Consider the following 17,690-nt stretch of genomic DNA (forward strand, 5'->3'; position numbering starts at 1 on the left):
CGCCGCCCGGCCGTCCTGGGCGAGGGCTCTGCCACGTCCCGGGGGACAGGGTCTGACGGGCAGAGGCAGGGAAGGAGCGAGCAGCACAGGCAGTGTGTCCCAAGGGGCACCCGCCCGGAGTCAGCGCGGAGCCGGGGTGCGTGAGGCCTCGGGGTGTCTGTGTGCCTCCCTTTCTGCAGCGGCTGCTGCCGCAGAGCGGAGAAGCAGGGTCACAGGAAGGCCACTCAAGGAGGGAGCCACTGCCGGCCGCATGGCTCCGGGCGGAGCGGCGACCAGTGAGCCAGGAGGCCATGGTTCCATTCCCGGTCAGGGCACAGGCCCGGGTTTAGGCTCGATCTCCACTAGGGGGCGTGCAAGAGGCAGCGGATCCATGATGCTCTCTCATCACTGATGTTTCTATCTCCCCGTCTCCCTTCCTCTCTGACATCAATAAAAATAAATGTGAGAAAAAAAAGAAAAAAAAAGGAAGGAGCCATTTGCCTGGCCCCAAGGAGGGTGCCCTCGGAGGTACCTGGGTTGGGAAGCCCGGTCCCGGTGGCTGGCTGCAGGTGGCGCTCACCAGGTGCGGTCACAGAGAGGAGCACAGAGAGTGGGCTCCGTGGCCCAGGGCGTATGCAAAGGCGCTACCTGGACGCAGGGGTGAGCAAGGCCTGGCAAGGAGGGGGAGAAGACATCGCTCTATGGCGAGTTTCAGACTCCAACCTATCATGCCCCTCCCCATGTCCACACAGGCCACCCACCCTCCCCATGTCCGCACAGGCCACCCGCTCTCCCCATGTCCGCACAGGCCACCCGTCCTCCCCGTGTCCGCACAGGCCACCCGCCCTCCCCGTGTCAGCACAGGCCACCCGCCCTCCCCGTGTCCGCACAGGCCACCCGCCCTCCCCGTGTCCGCACAGGCCACCCGCCCTCCCCGTGTCCGCACAGGCCACCCGCCCTCCCCGTGTCCGCACAGGCCACCCGCCCCTCCCGTGTCCGCACAGGCCACCCGCCCCTCCCGTGTCCACACGGGCCACCCCCCCCCCCCGTGTCAGCACGGGCCACCCGCCCCCCCCCCCCCCCGTGTCCGCACAGGCCACCTGCCCTCCCCGTGTCAGCACGGGCCCCCGTGCCCCTCGCCATGTCAGCACAGACCACCCGCGCAGACCCCTGGCCAGGTCCCTGCATGCCCCCTTCGCTCCTCCCGTCCTCACAGCCTGGAGGACGACAGGCGCTCACACACCGGCCAGCTGGTCGTGAGTGTCCGGACCATCAATTGGGGGCACCCTCCAGCTCCCCGCTCAGAGGTCACGGCGGGAAAAGGAAGGTGAACTTGGAAATGGCCCGTTTAGCTCAGAGGGCAATGCATAGACACAGACAACAGGGCGATGAAGGCCTGGGCAGGGGCCGGGGGCGGGCCAATGAGGGGAGAAAGGGAACATATGTAATACTATCAACAATAAAGTTTTTTTTTTTTAAAGAGAAAGAAACGACCCGTTTCCCAGCCAGCCAGGAGCTGGTGTTTCCGCGAGTCCCCGAGGTGGGAGCTGTGTGGGGGGGAATGTGAGTCCCCGAGGTGGGAGCTGTGGGGGGGGATGTGAGTCCCCGAGGTGGGAGCTGTGTGTGGGGGGGATGTGAGTCCCCAAGGTGGGAGCTGTGGGGGGGGATGTGAGTCCCCGAGGTGGGAGCTGTGTGGGGGGGAATGTGAGTCCCCGAGGTGGGAGCTGTGTGGGGGGGGTGTGAGTCCCCGAGGTGGGAGCTGTGTGGGGGGGGATGTGAGTCCCTGAGGTGGGAGCTGTGGGGGGGGGGGATGTGAGTCCCCGAGGTGGGAGCTGTGGGGGGGGATGTGAGTCCCGAGGTGGGAGCTGTGGGGGGGGGGGATGTGAGTCCCGAGGTGGGAGCTGTGGGGGGGATGTGAGTCCCCGAGGTGGGAGCTGTGGGGGGGGAACAGGAATGTGAGTCCCCGAGGTGGGAGCTGTGAGGGGGGGGATTTGAGTCCCGAGGTGGGAGCTGTGTCGAGGGGGGTGTGAGTCCTGGGAGGTGGGAGCTGTGGGGCAGGAATGGGAATGTGAGTCCCGGGAGGTGGGAGCTGTGGGGCGGGGATGTTAGAATCTCCCGGTGGATGCCCTGAGACACCACAGAAACTTTCCACTTGTTTTTACCAACCTTGGCGCTCACTTATCTGCAGCCTGACCTCTGTGGGCGGAGCCCAGCCAGCCTGTATCTGAGGGGAGCGTGAGGCCATCCGCTCAGGTTTTCCAGAAAAATGTGGCCGACGATATCTGTCAACTGTTCCCTTGGCCACCGCCTACCCGCCCCAGGAGCCGGACGGCAGGGCTCAGAGCCGGCGGGCGGGGCCGGAATAGTCGCCCTTCTTCGCAGGCCTCTGAGCAAAGAAGCGAGGCCTGGGAAAGTGTAGAAGCTTCTGGAATCAACCACGGCCCCAGCTTCTGACCTGGAGGCTCTGCAGGGTGCTGAAGGGCTTGTGAAGAACCAAGGCCTTGGCCTGGCCCAGCCGGCGGGCCCAGAGGGTGAGCATTGGCCTATGAACCCGCAGCCACAGTCAGATTCCCGCTCAGGGCACTCGCCCGCCCGGGTTGAGGCTCAGTCCCCAGTGGGGGCAGCTGAGCCACGATTCTCTCATTGATGTTTCCATCGCTCTCCCCCTCCCCCTTCCTCTCTGACATCAGTAGAAATATATTAAAACAAAACGAAAGACGGCTGCCCGGAACGCTCGGGGCAGGACAGCCCTCGCCTCCCGCTGTGCTGATTGGGATGGAAGAGGTGACCTCGGAGGGTTCCCGTGCGGTTGCAGGGACACAGGCACGAGGGCCCGGCCTCTCCCGCAGGGCCTGTCTGCCGCCGACAGCATCGCGCGCTCGGGGCTGCCGCCCCAGCTGTCTGGGCGGCTCGGCCACCGCGTTTACTTCCCCGTTTTCCTCCGGAGCCTCTTTCCCTCCGGGCCCCGTCCTGTCCGTCACCGGGAGCGAAGGAGGGAGCGGCCCCCGTCCCCAGCGGGGGGCTCCGTGCGGCGTCTCCCCTGAGCCCATCCGAGGACCCGCCTCCTCACGTGGGGAGAGGGCCTGGAGCACAGGAGTGGGGACAGAGTCTGGCCCGAGGGCCCCCACCCCAGCCCCAACCCCCCAAATCCTGGTGTTGCTGCTACAGGTGTGGGACCTCAGCTCCATCACGCAGCCCCTCCATGCCTCAGTTTCCCCTCCGCTGGCTGCACTGTAGGACGTGGGCTCTGCATGCTGGTGGCCTGGGCTGGTGTGACTCCAGCCTCTGTCAGTCCGTCACGGGGCCTAGTCCGTCGGAGGCGGCACTCGCTCTGGGGAGGGTGATCCCCAGGCGCTATTCGCGGGTCCCGGCGTCTCAGTTTCTGTGACTAGAACTTTCCAGGCCGCCCCGAACTGCACGCCAAGGCGCTCCGGAGACAGAACAGCAGCAGCGCATGCCTGCCTGACGGTGGGAAGTCGGGGCGCGCTCCCAGGCCGTCTCCCCGCTAGGAAGTCGGGGCTCCCAGCTGTCTCCCGTTAGGGAAATACACAGGGCGCCCCCCGCCCCCCTCGGAGGGGCCTGAGGCCTGGGGGCCTGAGCACGGCCTCGCCTGCTGTTTGCACCCTGCACTCGGGTTTAAAGAGTCATGTGCAAGGTGGGGCTACCCAGACGGTGAACAGCCTGCCTGGCCCTGGGGAGGGGAGCGGCTGCCCCCTCGGCTGGTGTTGGGGATGGCCAGGAGTCGTGTGGCAGGACCGGGTCTGTCCAGTGGGGGGCTGTCCGTTCCCAGGGCCTGTGGGCGGCACCAGCAATCAAGCTGCTCCTCACTGTCCCCACCTGGAGCTCCCTCCTTCCCTCTTAGGAAACAAGCAGCGCCTCTATTTCTGGCTGTTGCTCACAGGGGTGGGGGTGGGGGGGTGAGAGGGGGTGACGGCCTCCCGTCCGAGCCCTCGAGTCCTCGCCACGCTCAGGGCCTCTGTTCTCCCCGCCCTCAGCACCCTGGGAGCTCCGTGGCCTCTGAGCTCACCGCTCCTCACCCTCCGCGTCTCAGGGCCTTTGTTTCCTATCGGTTTGCTTGGGTCCCAGGGCCAGAGGCTCCCTCCGCGTCCTTGTTCTGGGGGTCCTCACCTTTCCGGGGGCCTCAGCCAGCTGACGGAGCCCTGGGCAGGTGGGCAGTGGGCAGGGGGCAGGGGGACAGGGGGCAGGGGGCAGTGGGCAGGTGGGCAGAGGGCAGGGGGCAGTGGGCAGGTGGGCAGTGGGCAGGGGGCAGGGGGCAGTGGGCAGGGCCGCATCCCGCGTCTGTTGGGAGGGATCTGGGGGTCCGGCTCCCAAATGTCAGGAGACGGGAGGTGGGTCCTCGGAGAAGAATTTGGGGGGGAGGAGGCAGATGCTACCACCTGGGAGGGGGTGGCTGCCGGGCCTGGGAGCCAGCTTTTGGGTTTATCCCGGAGAGATGGGCCCAAAGGAGAGGGTCCGAGTCCCTGAGGAGGTCGCCCTGTCCCCCCAGCCTGTGCGGCGGCTGTAGGGTCTGAACTGGGAGGCGCTCCCCACCCCCCTGCCCCCCACCCCGAGCTGGAGGCACCCCCAGTCGCAGGAGCCCAGGCTGGTGGTGTTCCCCCACGTTCCCATACACCAAGCCCGCCTTCCCCCTCTCCTCCTTTGTCTGCTGCGGATCCCCCCCAGTGCCTCCCCCAGGGCGGGCTGGGTGCCATTCCCGCTAATTGCAATTTGCCTCATTTGCATGCGGCTTGTTCATTATAATCCGTGAACCTCTGTGGCTGTGTTGCCAGGCAACAGGGAGCAGACTAGCTTGCTCACCCCCTGGCTGGCAGGCGGGAGACGTGGGTCCCAGCCCCGCAGCAGCACCCCTGCCGTGTCTGTGTGGCCGCAAGGCCTGGCGACACGTGACCTTGCCTGTGCCCACGCCACTCCGTGTCCCTGGCTAACTCGGAGGTCGCAGCCCGCCTCCAACACAGCGAACCCTGCCTTTACTACCCTCCCCCGCCGTGGGGTCCCCCTCTGGGGTTCTCGGGGTGCTCCCGGAGCCTGGGCAGGAAGCACTGAGCGCCATCAGTCCTCAGGACCAGCTCCCAGCGCTGCCTGCTCCGTCCCAGCTGCCCCTCCCCTCCCAGGAGCTCCAGGCCTAGTCTCCCGCCCCCTCCAGCCTGTGCTGGGCTGGCAGGCTCATGCTTCCTTCCTCTCATCCCTCCAACTTTTCTTGTTTTCAGAGACAAAGGGAGAGGAGATAGAGAAAACATTAAAGATGAGAGAGATCCTCGATCCGCTGCCTCCTGCACGCCCCACATTGGGGATCGAGCCTGAAAACGGGGCAGGTGCCCTGACCAGGAATCGAACCGTGACCTCCTGGTTCCTAGGTCCACACTCAACCGCTGAGCCACGCTGGCCAGGCTCATCCCTCCAACTTATAACTGGGGGCCTCAGGTGACTCTAACTGAATGTGGCTCAGTTACTGTCCTCGGTTCAGGACACGCTGCAGAATAACCACGTGAATGAGTGGACAGGTGACCCTCCCCCATGCTCACCCCTCCACAGTCTGACTCAGGGACGGGTGTTTAGCTGTCTCCGGCGTCACTGGGGCAATCCGTGTGAGGGACGAGGGCAAAATTCCGTCACCAAGTCCATCACTGAACACCGTCCTCTGGGCCCGAGGTCCACACCGTTCTTTGTTGTTAGTAAGTAGCTCAGTGGTCGGCAAACTCACTAGTCCACAGAGCCAAATACCAACAGCACAACGATGGAAATCTCTTCGGAGAGCCACATTTTCTAAACTTCAACTTCTCCGAACGCCACTTCTTCAACACAGACTCGCCCAGGCCGTGGTGTTTTGTGGAAGAGCCACACTCAAGGGGCCAAAGAGCCGCGTGTGGCTCGTGGGCCGCAGTTTGCCGACCACGGAGCTAGGAGGGCGTAAATCAAGTGCACAAGCTCTAGTGGGCCGGGCGTGGCCGGAAAAGGGGCCACACACGGGGCCCCTCCAGCCCGGGGCAGCCCGGGTGGCGGCCTCGGAACCTCAGAGACGCACCTGGGACGGGCGGCCTGCACACAGCGCCTCACGGAGCCAGGCACGTCCGCGGCGGCTTCCCGGACACAGGCCAGCGGTCCCTCAGGGCCTGGCGCTGTCTCTGCATCTAAGACAGCCCCGTGCGAACATCAGGGCCCGGGGCTCAGCCTGCCCCGCCACCCGCCACAGGGCTCCCGCATCACACCGTCTCCGAGCTGTAAGCGTTCCTTCCGACAACCCGGCCCCACCGAGGAGAAGCGTGTGTCCATCACTGCACTCTTTTTTAAAAATATATTTTATTGATTTTTTACAGAGAGGAAGGGAGGGGGATAGAGAGCTAGAAACTTTGATGAGAGAGAAACATCAATCAGCTGCCTCCTGCACCCCCCCCACTGGGGATGTGCCCACAACCAAGGTACATGCCCTTGACTGGAATCGAACCCAGGACCCTTCAGTCCGCAGGCCGGTGCTCTATCCACCCCCGCTTCCTTTCTCCCACCTCAACCTCCAATGAGTTTCATGCCCCTTCCGGGGGAGGGGCCTGGGTGCCAGGCAGCCTGCTGGGAGCTGTCGTGGGCAGCGTCCTGTCCTGTGTCCGCATCTGCCTCAGAGAGGTGTAGCAACCTGTCCACCTCACACAGCATGTCAGTGGCAGAGCCGGCCGGCCCGCTCTTCAGTCTGAGCTCTTCCCATGCAGTTTGGCTGTCATTAGGGTTCCTGCCCAGCCTCAGGGTGGCCACGGCCCCTCCTGCTCGGGAGAGCCCGAGGCGGGCACCGGTCAGCGGGGCCCGGCCACAGGAAGCCTTTCCCGCCGTCTGTCACCAGCCGAGCTGCGGCACAGGACGGGGTCCTCTCCCCTTCCTCCCCTTCCTCCCCGGAGAGCTGGCTCTCTCCCCACCGCTGACAAGGAAATTGAGGCTGATGATATAATGTGACTAATAACGGGGCGGCAGTGCGAACGCCCCGAGGCCGGAGATAAAATAACGGTGATGACAGTGGCAGTGGCTGCTGACAGACACATTTATGGTGCCCTCCCCAGCGCCGAGGGCCGGCGGGGGGCGGTGGGGGCTGGGAGGTCCCCGCTGCCCTGAAGATGCCCCTGTGCTCGGGGCCAGCGGGCGGGCCAGGGGCTGCGCGGCCGCGAGTCAGCAGGAGGAGCCCCTGGGAGAGGCCCACTCCCAGTTCCGGTGCCGGAGGGACGGGAGCCAATCGGAACCACCACCTGCCCCTCCACCAGGGAGAGAGCGGAGGCGGGGCCACAGGGTCTGTGTCCATTCCCAGGGGCGCCTTTTTCAAAGTCTTTCTTTAGTGATGTCAGAGAGGGAGAGGGAGAGAGAAACATCAGTGATGAGAGAGAGACACTGATCAGCTGCCTCCGGCACGCCCCCCACTGGGTATGGAGCCCACAACCCGGGCATGACCGGGAATCGAACCCTGACCTCCTGGGTCATAGGTCAATGCTCAACCCGCGCCAGGCCGACCTTTCTCATGGCAGTAGATGTGTGTTCTGTGACATTCGCCATGTTGGCCATTTTTAAGAGCAGTCCAATGGCACACGTTCACTCACACTGCTGTGCAGCCACTACCTCCGCCATCTCCAGAACTTTCTCTTCTTCCCACATGGCAACTCTGACCCAAGAAACACTCCCCCCCGGCCCCCCCCGGGGGTCGCCTCCCTGCTCTGTCACTGCGGAGGTGACTCCTCTGCGTCCTGCCGAAGTGGACTCACCTTGTTTGTGTCGGGTCACGGCACGGGGCGTGCGTCCTCCAGGCCCGCCCGCGGCAGCAGGTGCCAGGGCTCCGGCCTCTTAGGGCACCGCTGCTCCCAGGCCCACGCCGCCCCTCGCCCAGCGTTCCCACGCCCCAGCGCCCGCCCCCAGGAAGGGCTGATTGGCCACCTTAGGTCACGTGCTCGCCCGAGAGCCAATCCACGGCAGGGGTCTTGGCTCTGCCGCCAATGGCAGCTCCCACCCTGACGCCCATGGAGCATGGGGAGCGTCTGTGTTCCCACCGCCGCACTGAGGTCCAGTCCAGGCCGCTCCTCGGGGAGGAGGAGGCTTCCGGAAACCCCATCTGCAAGGGCCTGGGCCCCAGACTTGCCTCCCAAGCTGCAGGAGGGGAACTGGAGCCCCATAGGACCTCCCCCTCTCCTCCCCCTCATTCCCAGGCTTCCATTCTACCATCAGACCGGAGGCCCCCCACCCCTTCCCTGCCAAGACCCCGAGCCGCTGGCAGGGAGCTGCTCCAATGGCCCCTGGGCCCCCGTCCCAGGAACTGGGTCCCCTCCCTCCAGGCCCCAGCAGGCCTTGTGCCCGGTGGCCCAGGCCTGGCTCTGATGGACGAGGGGCTCACTCGAGTGGCTGCAGACACGTTTCCACAGGCCTCAGTGATAGAACCCCAGCCCGAGACCCCAGCGAGGCCAGAGTGGGCACAGGCAGAGGGAGGCCCGGGGGCGAATGGCACCGGAGCAGGTGGGATGGGTGTGGGGTCAGATGGGGAGAAGCTTGCTGCGTGGGAACCAAGGGCTGGATGCTGAGTCCCTGTGGGTCAGAGTGGGCCTCGGGGTTAGGGTGCTCAGGGTCCCACCCCCTGGCTGAGTGTGGTGTTGGGACACCCCATAAACCCAGCCTGTCCACCTCTCGTCTGGCACAGGGTTTCCGAGGAGAATGGGGTTTGGAGTCTGATCAACGGAATCTGAATTCCATCTTGGTCTCTAAAAAGTTCTGCGATCTTGGGCAGTTGAGTTCCTCTCTCTGAACCCAATCTGCTCACCTCTGATCGGGCACGGCCACGCCCACCTCGCTGGGTGGCCACCTGCCAATGGCAGGACCCGGAGCTCGCTGCTGGAGAGGACGGTCATTGCGCCAGCGGGGCCGGGAGGGACACTGGGAAGCTGGAGGGCCGGGAGGGCCCGTGGGGCTGGCCGCGGGACCGGAAACGGTGGGCTGGTCCGTGGGAAGTGTTTCCAATACACAGGCCAGGGCCCGCCCCAGCCGCTTGGCAGGCAGGAGGCTCTTTGAGGAGACCAGGGGGCCACCCTCAGGCCCTTTGCTAGTGGGAGCCCCCTTTCTGACGGGCTCCCAGGCGCGGTCCATCGGAAGAACCACAGAACTGCTCATTTCCCGCCTGCGATCAGAGAAGATGATGGTGCTGGGAGCAGAGAGAACACTGCCATTTCCCCCGTGAACGCGCCGGGGCCATGCCAGGACCCAATGGCCGAGTCTTTACCGACAGCGTTTCTCTGGCCGAGCAGAACCCCAGCTGACCTTCCCGGTGTCCTGTGGGGCGCTGTGTCCGCTGCTTCTGGCAGGACCTAGTGAACCTGCTAGGCCAGTGGTCGGCAAACTCATCGTCCACAGAGCCAAATATCAACAGGACGACGATGGAAATTTCTTTGGAGAGCCAAATCTTTTAAACTTAAACTTCTTCAAACGCCACTTCTTCAAACGTCACTTCTTCAAAACAGACTCGCCCAGGCCGTGGAAGAGCCACACTCAAGGGGCCAAAGAGCCACATGTGGCTCGCAAGCCGCGGTTTGCTGACCACTGTGCTAGGCTACAGCAGCGTGTCCTTGGGCTGGGGCACACAGAATCGGATTGGCATGGGAGTACCAGATGCCATGAGGGCAAACTGGTCTTTCCTCGGCATTCTCAGGAGTTGTCCCCTGAAAAGTGCCCCTCTTTCCTTGGTCCTTAGCAATACCCAGCCCACAGGGGGAGTAAAGGCAGCAAAATGTGACATATGCGTTAAAAAATAAGCAAGGTTTTCAACCAAACAGTTGAGTAATTGCATTCATTATTTCAGCACCAAAATACACCGGTGGCTGTATTCATCTGGCCAGGGTTAATCCGTGCCAGCCCACCTCTACAAACAAATACATAAAACAAGAAATGTCTGGGTGGTACAAACAGTCGTCGGCAGCAATGACTTGGCCTGGAGGTGCAGACGTGGCTGTGCCCTGGACCAGCCCTCAGAACCAGTACTCAGAGATGAAGATGTGGACGTTGATGATGCTGCGTTGGGACACCACACCACTGACCACGTATTTCATCTCCAGCTTCAGGACGGCATGGAACGGGCCCACGACGGGCCGCACCTGGCGCACCACACCTGGGGGAGAGGGTGTTTGGGAAGTCAGCAGGGGCTGTAGGAACACGGAGGTCTGGGGAAGGACCTGCCCCTGAGGATTTTGAGAACTTGAAGGGGCTTTGGACCTCATCTCATCCCACTCTGAGCCAGATGGTCCCCTGCACAGCATCTTCCTCCAGGTCACCCGGCTCTGCTTCCTCCCCCAGGGAGAGGGACAGCGAGCGCAACAGCCTTTCCACTGTGCGCAGCTCCGGCTGAGTGGGATCTGGGTGGCGGGCTTCGGAGTCAGACGGTTCTGGGGCCACACCAGCTCCTGCTCTCCCCCAGCCCAGGTTCCTCCTCTCCCTCTCTCCCCCACAGAGGATTTACGAGCCCAGAAAAGGGGCTGGCATGGGGTACATGCCCCTCCCTCCTGCCCACTGTGCCCAGTCCGGACCCTCAGGAGCTATAAAGCAGGAGTGGTCTCTTCCCCGTCATATTCAGGACTCCTGTGGGGACCGAGGTCCTGAGATCCCCTGATGACTGATGACTACCCCCCCCCCCCCCCCGCACAGTCTGGCGTGGGCTCCCCTGGGGCCCCTTTGGGGCAGTCCCAGGCTCCCCTGCGCCTGTGTCCCCTCAGCACCACCTTCTCCCTCCCCCGGTCTCAGGTGCACATGGTGCCCACCAGCCTTGGTGCCTCGGTTACCCCTGACTTCACTCAGCTCAGGGGCAGAAACAATGCTACCATGACTCCAGGCTCAGAGGGACGGAGGGAACTTAATGGAAAGAGGGGCTTATCTCTATATGTTATCACTATATTTAATGTGCCAGGTAATGGTCACGTAAAGATATAGTATAATCATAAATACAAAATGTATACAGCTACATAAAATTTGTACTTGAATACAAATAATACTTCATTAGAAAAATACTTGAGGCCCGGTGCATGGATTCATGCACAGGGGAGTCCCTCAGCCTGGCCTGTGCCCTCTCGCAGTCCGGAAGTCCTCAGGGGATGTCAGAGAGCCGGTTTCGGCCCAGTCCCCACAGGCCAGGCCGAGAGACCCCACCAGCACACAAACCAGGCACTGACCTCTAGTGTGCATATAAGATCTTTGGTTAATCTCTTCCTGCCCTTCCCCTCCCCCTTCCCCTCTGCGATTCATCACTCAGTTCCATGTTTCCATGCCTGTGCACTGAGTGTCTGCCCCCTGGTGGGTAGTGCATGTCATAGCTACCAGTTGAATGGTCTAACAGTCCAACAGTTGCTCAGGCTTTCATATACATAGACTAGAGGGAGAAAGGGGCGGAAGAGAAAGGGAAGACGGGGCATCAGGCCTGGAGCCCCCCTCAGGCAGGAAGAAGGCCCGGGAATGACCATGGGAGGGAGTGGGCACGTGGGCATGCCGCCTCGTCCGCCCGCCTGCTGGGCGCGTCCCCCGCCTGCAGCGCCCAGGACACAGGGAAAGGCCGTGGCGCCGAGTTCACCGTGTTCGCCTTCCAGCCCTCGAGCTGGCATTCCTGCTCCGGCCTCAGACGCGCTGGGACTCCTCGGCTGTCTGTGCCGCTTAGGATATAATTAAGCGTGTTTTCCCTTTGAAAAATGTGGGCCCCCAGGCAACTCAGCTTGTCTGTCTCTGCTTGGAAAATTGCCGCTGATGTGTGGGGGGGGCCCCGGAGCCGCACAGGGCACCCCGGGCCAGCGGGGGGCGCTGTCGCCTCTGGGGTCCGTGGCTGAGTCCTGGGCCCGGAAGCCACCCCCAGGCTCCTGCCACGGAGGCTGCAGTGGCCGTCTGGCAGGCGCTGAGATCAGCCCGGCCCCTGGGACACGGGACACCGATCACGTCCTCCCTGACCCGTGTGACCCGGGCCAGTGGCCGTCCATTCTGGGGTCCAGCCTCCGCCTGGAAAGGCGCGGGTTCTGACCGGGAAAGTGTAAGGGTGTGGATGGGGCGTCCATGTTCTAACAAAGAAGGCCGGGTGCAGGGGGACCAGCTGAGCTCCTCAGAGGCGGAGGCTAGCGTTAGGACAGGCAGGGCCGGAGGCCACACGCTGGCAGCGTAAAAAGGACGGGACCCACCACCGCCACTCCCCCCGTGTCGTGTACGGCCAGAGGCCAATAGCTCTGTCTCTCCTGGTCACGCTTGAATTTCTGGTCTGGGCACACAATAGGTCATCAGTCCTACTACCGTGTTTCCCCGAAAATAAGACATCCTCCGAGAATAAGACCTAGCGCATGGAAAGATAAGACATCCCCTGAAAATAAGACCTAGCGCAACTTTGGGAGAAAAAAATTAATATAAGACACTGTCTTATGTTCGGGGAAACAGGGGATGTGCCTGGCACATAGGAGTCAGGAGACCGGCAGCTGTGGAGGGAATGAGTGAACTCTATCAGAGCACAGAGCGAAGATGGAGAGGCTGAAAAACCATCGCCGGAAAGGACGTGTTGGTGAAGAACGGACCAGAGGCCAACCGGGCGTTACCGAAGCGCCCCGCGCCCTCGGCAAACCTGCCTGAGAGACAGCAGGGTCCGCAGGCCGGGGGCAGCCCGGACCACGGAGCGGGAGCACAGAGCTTACAGGGCAGAGCCCCGGGGACGAGGCCGGGGGCTGGGAGGGGGCGCCTCGGGGGGCCCGCGCCCCTGCCACAGCGAGGAGGGAGCCTCTGAGCGCCCCCGGCCAGGCCACACGGCTGCCCGGGCACCGAGAGCCCGGCCCAGAGCCCGGCTCTCCTCCCTCTGCGCCTCCTCCCTCCTCTCGGGGTGACGTGGTGGGGGGGAAACTTCCAGAACCCACTGCCCTCGGCGGAGTCACGCTGGCGCGATCACGGCGGTAACCGGCGGGGAGGGGGCCGCGCGGGGCAGGCGGCAGGCGGGGGGGGGGGGGGGCGCGTACTTAGAATGCCGCCGTCACAGCGTGTCCCGGCAGAGCTCACCCCGGCCTCGTTATAAACGTGTCCCCCGCACGCCGCTCCGAGGGCAGACCAGACGGGGCGAGGGAGGCAGCCGAGTCCACGTGTCCCCTCGAGCGGAGGCCAGTGTCAGCTTCCCACCGACCCGCCTCCTCCCACGGGCACCGGGTGCCTCCTCCCCTCCCCTCCCCGCCTCCCCGCAGGTCAGGCCCGAGGACACAGCTGGTGCGCCGTGGGTGCCCAGCCGCGGGGGGTGGGCGCCTGGGCCTCCGCCCACCACCAGGCCACACGGCCGCACGGAGGAGGCAGCCTGGGCAGTACTGGGAGGAGCCGCCGCTGGTGCACCTGCTTCATGCATGGTGCTGGGTGGCTGGGGGGGAAGCCCTTCCCCCCCCCCCCGCCCCCTCCATCTCCCTCCATCTCCCCCGCCTGTGCCAGCCCCTCCACCCCCTGCTCCTCCCGCCACAGACCAACCGCATCAGCCCACTCATCCCTCCTGATGCCCCACACGGGCAGCTGGCACTCCATCACCCCCTTCCTCCACACAGGCTCCCGCCCCGAGAGCTGGGAGCACCCTCAGGGCCGCGGGGCGCCCACCTCACCGCAGCCCCACGAGGCCGCTGAGTTCTGTCGTCAGAGGGTCTAGTCTCCTCTGCTCCGCACCCACCAGCCTCACGGACTCTCCCTGGTGGCTATGCCACCTCCGCCTCGCACCCTCACCCGCCTCGCCCTCACCCTGCGGCCAGAGTCCCCCTTCTAGAACACAAATCCGATCCTGGGTCCGCGGTGGCTCTGCCCAAAACTCTCTGCACCGCCCAGCGCCCAGCCCCAGCCGTGAGGTCACAGCCACGGGGAGGGCACCACGGCGGGGAGGGCACAGCCACGGGGAGATCACAGCCACGGGCAGGGCCACCACGGCGGGGAGGGCACAGCCACGGGGAGGGCACCACGGCGGGGAGGGCACAGCCACGGGGAGGTCACAGCCACGGGGAGGGCACAGCCACGGGGAGGGCACAGCCACGGGGAGGGCACAGCCACGGGGAGGGCACCACGGCGGGGGGGGGCACAGCCACGGGGAGGGCACAGCCACGGGGAGGGCACCACGGTGGGGAGGGCACAGCCACGGGGAGGTCACAGCCACGGGCAGGGCCACGGAGCGGGCTGGACACCGAGGACCGCGGGGAACGCTGGGCTGGCTGGAACCCGGGCGACGCTGAAGTCAGCAGTGCCTCCCTGCAGCCTGGGTGCTGGGCTGGTGGGGGGGGGGGGGGAGAGACAGTGAGCACACATGAACCCCGAAGGCTCCTGCCTCTAGGAACGCAGTCAGTGGGAGAGAAAGTCCAGCTCAGACTCATGGCCATGACCACACACCCGCCCGAGGCCGGAGCGTTTCCCTGCTCCGCCCCCGCCCGGCGCCTGCCCTCCCGGACCCCCCTCTTGTCCGCCCTCCAAAGGGGGCGCTGCTGCGTCTGAGGGCGACACAGTGGCATCTGACCAGACCCCCAGCCGCATCGGCGTGGCCACTCCGCTTCCCCCCGACACCTCCTCCTCAGGCATCAGGGCTCCGAGCTGGGCCTCCCCTCCTCCCCCCCCCACACCTCCACCCCCACCCCCGCACCCGCTCCGGCCCCTCCGGCCCGCACCCCAGGTGAGCTCACCGCCCGCGGCTCTAAGACCATCCACACGCCGCTCCCAGGCCCACTCGGTCTCCTCCGCCTCCTGGGGGGGGGGGTCTGACAGGCACCACGAACCTCGTGGCCAACGTGGACTTGGGACTCCCCAAGGCTGCCTCGTCACCGCCTTCCTGTCCCAGCTGGCCACACCCCAGGGTCACCCTGGACCAAACCCAAGCCACCAGCAAAACCAGGCACTGCCTCCCAGTTACAGCCCCGGCCTGCCGGCTGCTCACCGCCCGCCTGCCGGAGCCCCGGCGGGGCCGTCACCCCTCCAGCCGGCCACCGCGGCCACCGCAGGGCCTCCCTGCTCCTGGCCCAGCACCCAGAGCGGCCTTTACAGCATCTGCCGCTTCCCTCGGCGGGAAAGCCTCAGTCCCTGCCTCTGCCTCGGCTCTGGCTGCCCGGCCTGCTGGCTGCAATCCCAGCACACCAGCTCGCCTCTGCCCCAGGGCCTTGGCACGTGCCTTTTCCTCCATTCCCTCCCCCCACCCCCCATCCCCCGGGGCTCCGACAAACGTCTCCGGCCACCAGACCTAAGCTGCTCCCTCGACGTCTGCACATCATGCCTCCCCCTCCTCCCCTCCGGCCCCCTAAACAGCACTCTCCTCCCGCAGGCCGTGCACACATTCGACCCGTTTCCTGTCTCTCCTGCCCTCGGGAACGAAGCGGCGTCCGTGCTGTCCGGCCCAGGGACGGCCTGTCCGCACAGGACACACGCGGCTGCCGGGGGCGTGAGTGTGGAGAGTCCAGAGGGGTCCGTGGGCACAGGACGGGCTGCGCCTCAGCCGGGGGAGCGCGTGGAAGGGGCTGGTGGCTGACCTGGGCTTTGAGGGATGGCTAGGAGTTTACCAGGAGGAGGAGGAGGAGGAGGAAGAGGAAGAGGAGGTCATGGCTCACGTTCAGAGGAGACAGGCCCTGGGCTCTGTGTGAATGCTGCTCAGGCACCTGCGGGTGCAGCTGGGCCGGGGGTGGGGGCCTCCCGGGCAGGAGCTCGGAGACGCCCAGCTCTGCTCCCCGGGCCTGTGTGCCTCCCTCAGGGGCTCCAGAGCAGGGCTGCTCCCCACCACGTCCTCTGAGAGTCCAAATCAGATGGGGGGCTGCCTGGGAGTTATCAGATGTGGGCCTGGGGTGACCCCTGAGAATTCCTGCATCTGTGAGGGGTTCTGGAGGGACAATAGCTGCCATCACAGGGGGTTGGTGTCCAACAGGACATGGGCCTGCCACCTGCAACCCCTCCCCCGCTCCGCGGGCCCCCCCGGAAGCAGGAGGGGTTTGTCTCCCCCCACCCCTCTGAGACCCCGCTGACCTCTACCTCCCTCCACCCCCCAGGGCACGGCCAGCCTCCAGGTGAAGTCAGCCTCGGCCCATCCCGGCTGGAGGCAGCAGCTGTTGCGGGAAACGCTTGGCTGCCGGCCAGGGTGCGGCCGGGGCGAGGGGCTGTGCCCGCGGAGGAGGGAGCCCCTAATCCCCGGATTTGCCGTGAAAGCCGGGGCACGGGCGTCACTCAGCGCCCGGCAGGGGCGGACGCGTGTTGTTTTAGGTGGAATTTCTGAATCTCTGCCCAGCTCTGTCGGAGGCAGGATGGGGTCAGCGCGCGGGTTAACCCCTTAGGAGGTCACGGCCCTAAAGAGCGGATCTGGGCCCGGCGCCCTGGACGCCTGGCGGGGACCTGACGCCGGGGTCTGGGCAAGCAAGCCCGTGGCCAGGCCAGAGGCCTGGCATGGGGGGCGCGGAGGGGCAGCTCGGCGGACACCCGCCCTCACAGGCCCGTCCCGTACCCTGGTCCGCCCGGCCCAGCCTCCTCAGCAAGCTCAGGGCCCTGCCTCTCGTGTCCCCCCGCTCCGCCCCCGCCTCGGTCCTCCACCTGGGGGTGACCTGGGGCCAGCTCCCTGAGCCCGACCGGCCGGGACCAGCCCGGAATTCACGGCCCAGGCACTCGGCCGGCACCCTGAGGGACACCTCTCTGCCCGCTGCCTCGGGTCATACCCACATTCCCTTCCCAGGAAGCGGGCTGGCCCTCAGTCGCCTCTCACACACTGGGGCCCAGTCCCATGTCCCACTCGCCCCGAATCACCCTGGGAAAACCGGGGAGCCCTCTGACCTCTCTGGGCCTCGGTCTCCCCTCTACAGCACAGGAGGTAGCAGTGGCGGTCCCCGGAGGCTGGGCCACCCCGGGGAGGATTCAGTAGCCGGCGCAGCGCAGGGACACCCCCACCCGCACCCAGGGGCGCCAGGAGCCTCATCTCTGCTCTCGCCTGCCTGAGCTCCGCCCCCTGCTGGACCGAGAGCCTCAGGGGCAGGGCCAGTGGGGTTCACCCATCTCTGCATCCACAATGCCCAGTCCAGGGCCTAGGGCCAGGGCTCACGGAGGTTCTGTTCGGACTCCTAAGGTTCCGGTGCTGGGACTGCCCCAGGGCGGCCTGCCCTCAGCCCACCTGGGCTCCTGGGTGTGCCTCAGGGTGCCCCCCCCCCCAGCACACACGCAGGGCGGGCGGCACAAACCCGACCCCGTTTCCTCCTGCCTGTCCTCACCCCCACGTGCCTAAGGCCCCCAGGTCTCCCCCTCAACCATGGGGGACACTGAGGCCCGGCAGTGGCTCCGGGCAGCAGCTGCTGCCGGCTAACAGGGCCCTGCACCGCCCCCGGCTCCGAGGCTAATGGGACGTTAATTGTAATTAACTAATTACACCTGCTGCCAGCCGGCGGGGAGGAGCTGGGTGGGGAGCCCCCGGTGACTCAGGCGTGTTTACAGCGCGGGCCGGTGAGGAGCTTGTAAAGCTGCTGCAAACGGCCCTTTGGCAACGGGCATAACTGCCGTTCCTGGCAGGGCCGAGCTGGGGCTGGGCTGGGGCCGGGCCGCCGCGTCTGCGGTCCCACAGCGCCACCTGGCGGCCACGGCCCGAAGCGCTGCCGGCCGCCGCCGCGGGGCTGGTTCTGTCCCGCCCAGAGGGTCCGGGGCCTGGAGACCACCAAGCCCTGGTCCTCCCCGATCCCCTGGGGAAACTGAGGCGCAGGGGAGGGCAGGGCCGA

The 17,690-nt window shown here is 65.5% G+C and overlaps 1 protein-coding gene across 1 annotated transcript in view; it reads right to left on the reverse strand.

Annotated features, from left to right (window-relative positions):
• Window positions 1-9,764: 9,764 nt before the first annotated feature.
• The window catches only part of FBLN1 (fibulin 1), a 53,453-nt gene continuing 45,527 nt past the window's right edge, over window positions 9,765-17,690 (reverse strand). Inside the window, exon 17 of the mRNA XM_045575083.1 lies at window positions 9,765-10,111. Coding sequence (XP_045431039.1) covers window positions 9,972-10,111 — 140 coding nt within the window. The 3' untranslated portion in view covers window positions 9,765-9,971. The remainder of the gene's footprint in view (window positions 10,112-17,690) is intronic.

Source organism: Pipistrellus kuhlii, unplaced genomic scaffold (assembly GCF_014108245.1).
Source record: "Pipistrellus kuhlii isolate mPipKuh1 unplaced genomic scaffold, mPipKuh1.p scaffold_m20_p_64, whole genome shotgun sequence".
Taxonomy (NCBI): domain Eukaryota; kingdom Metazoa; phylum Chordata; class Mammalia; order Chiroptera; family Vespertilionidae; genus Pipistrellus; species Pipistrellus kuhlii.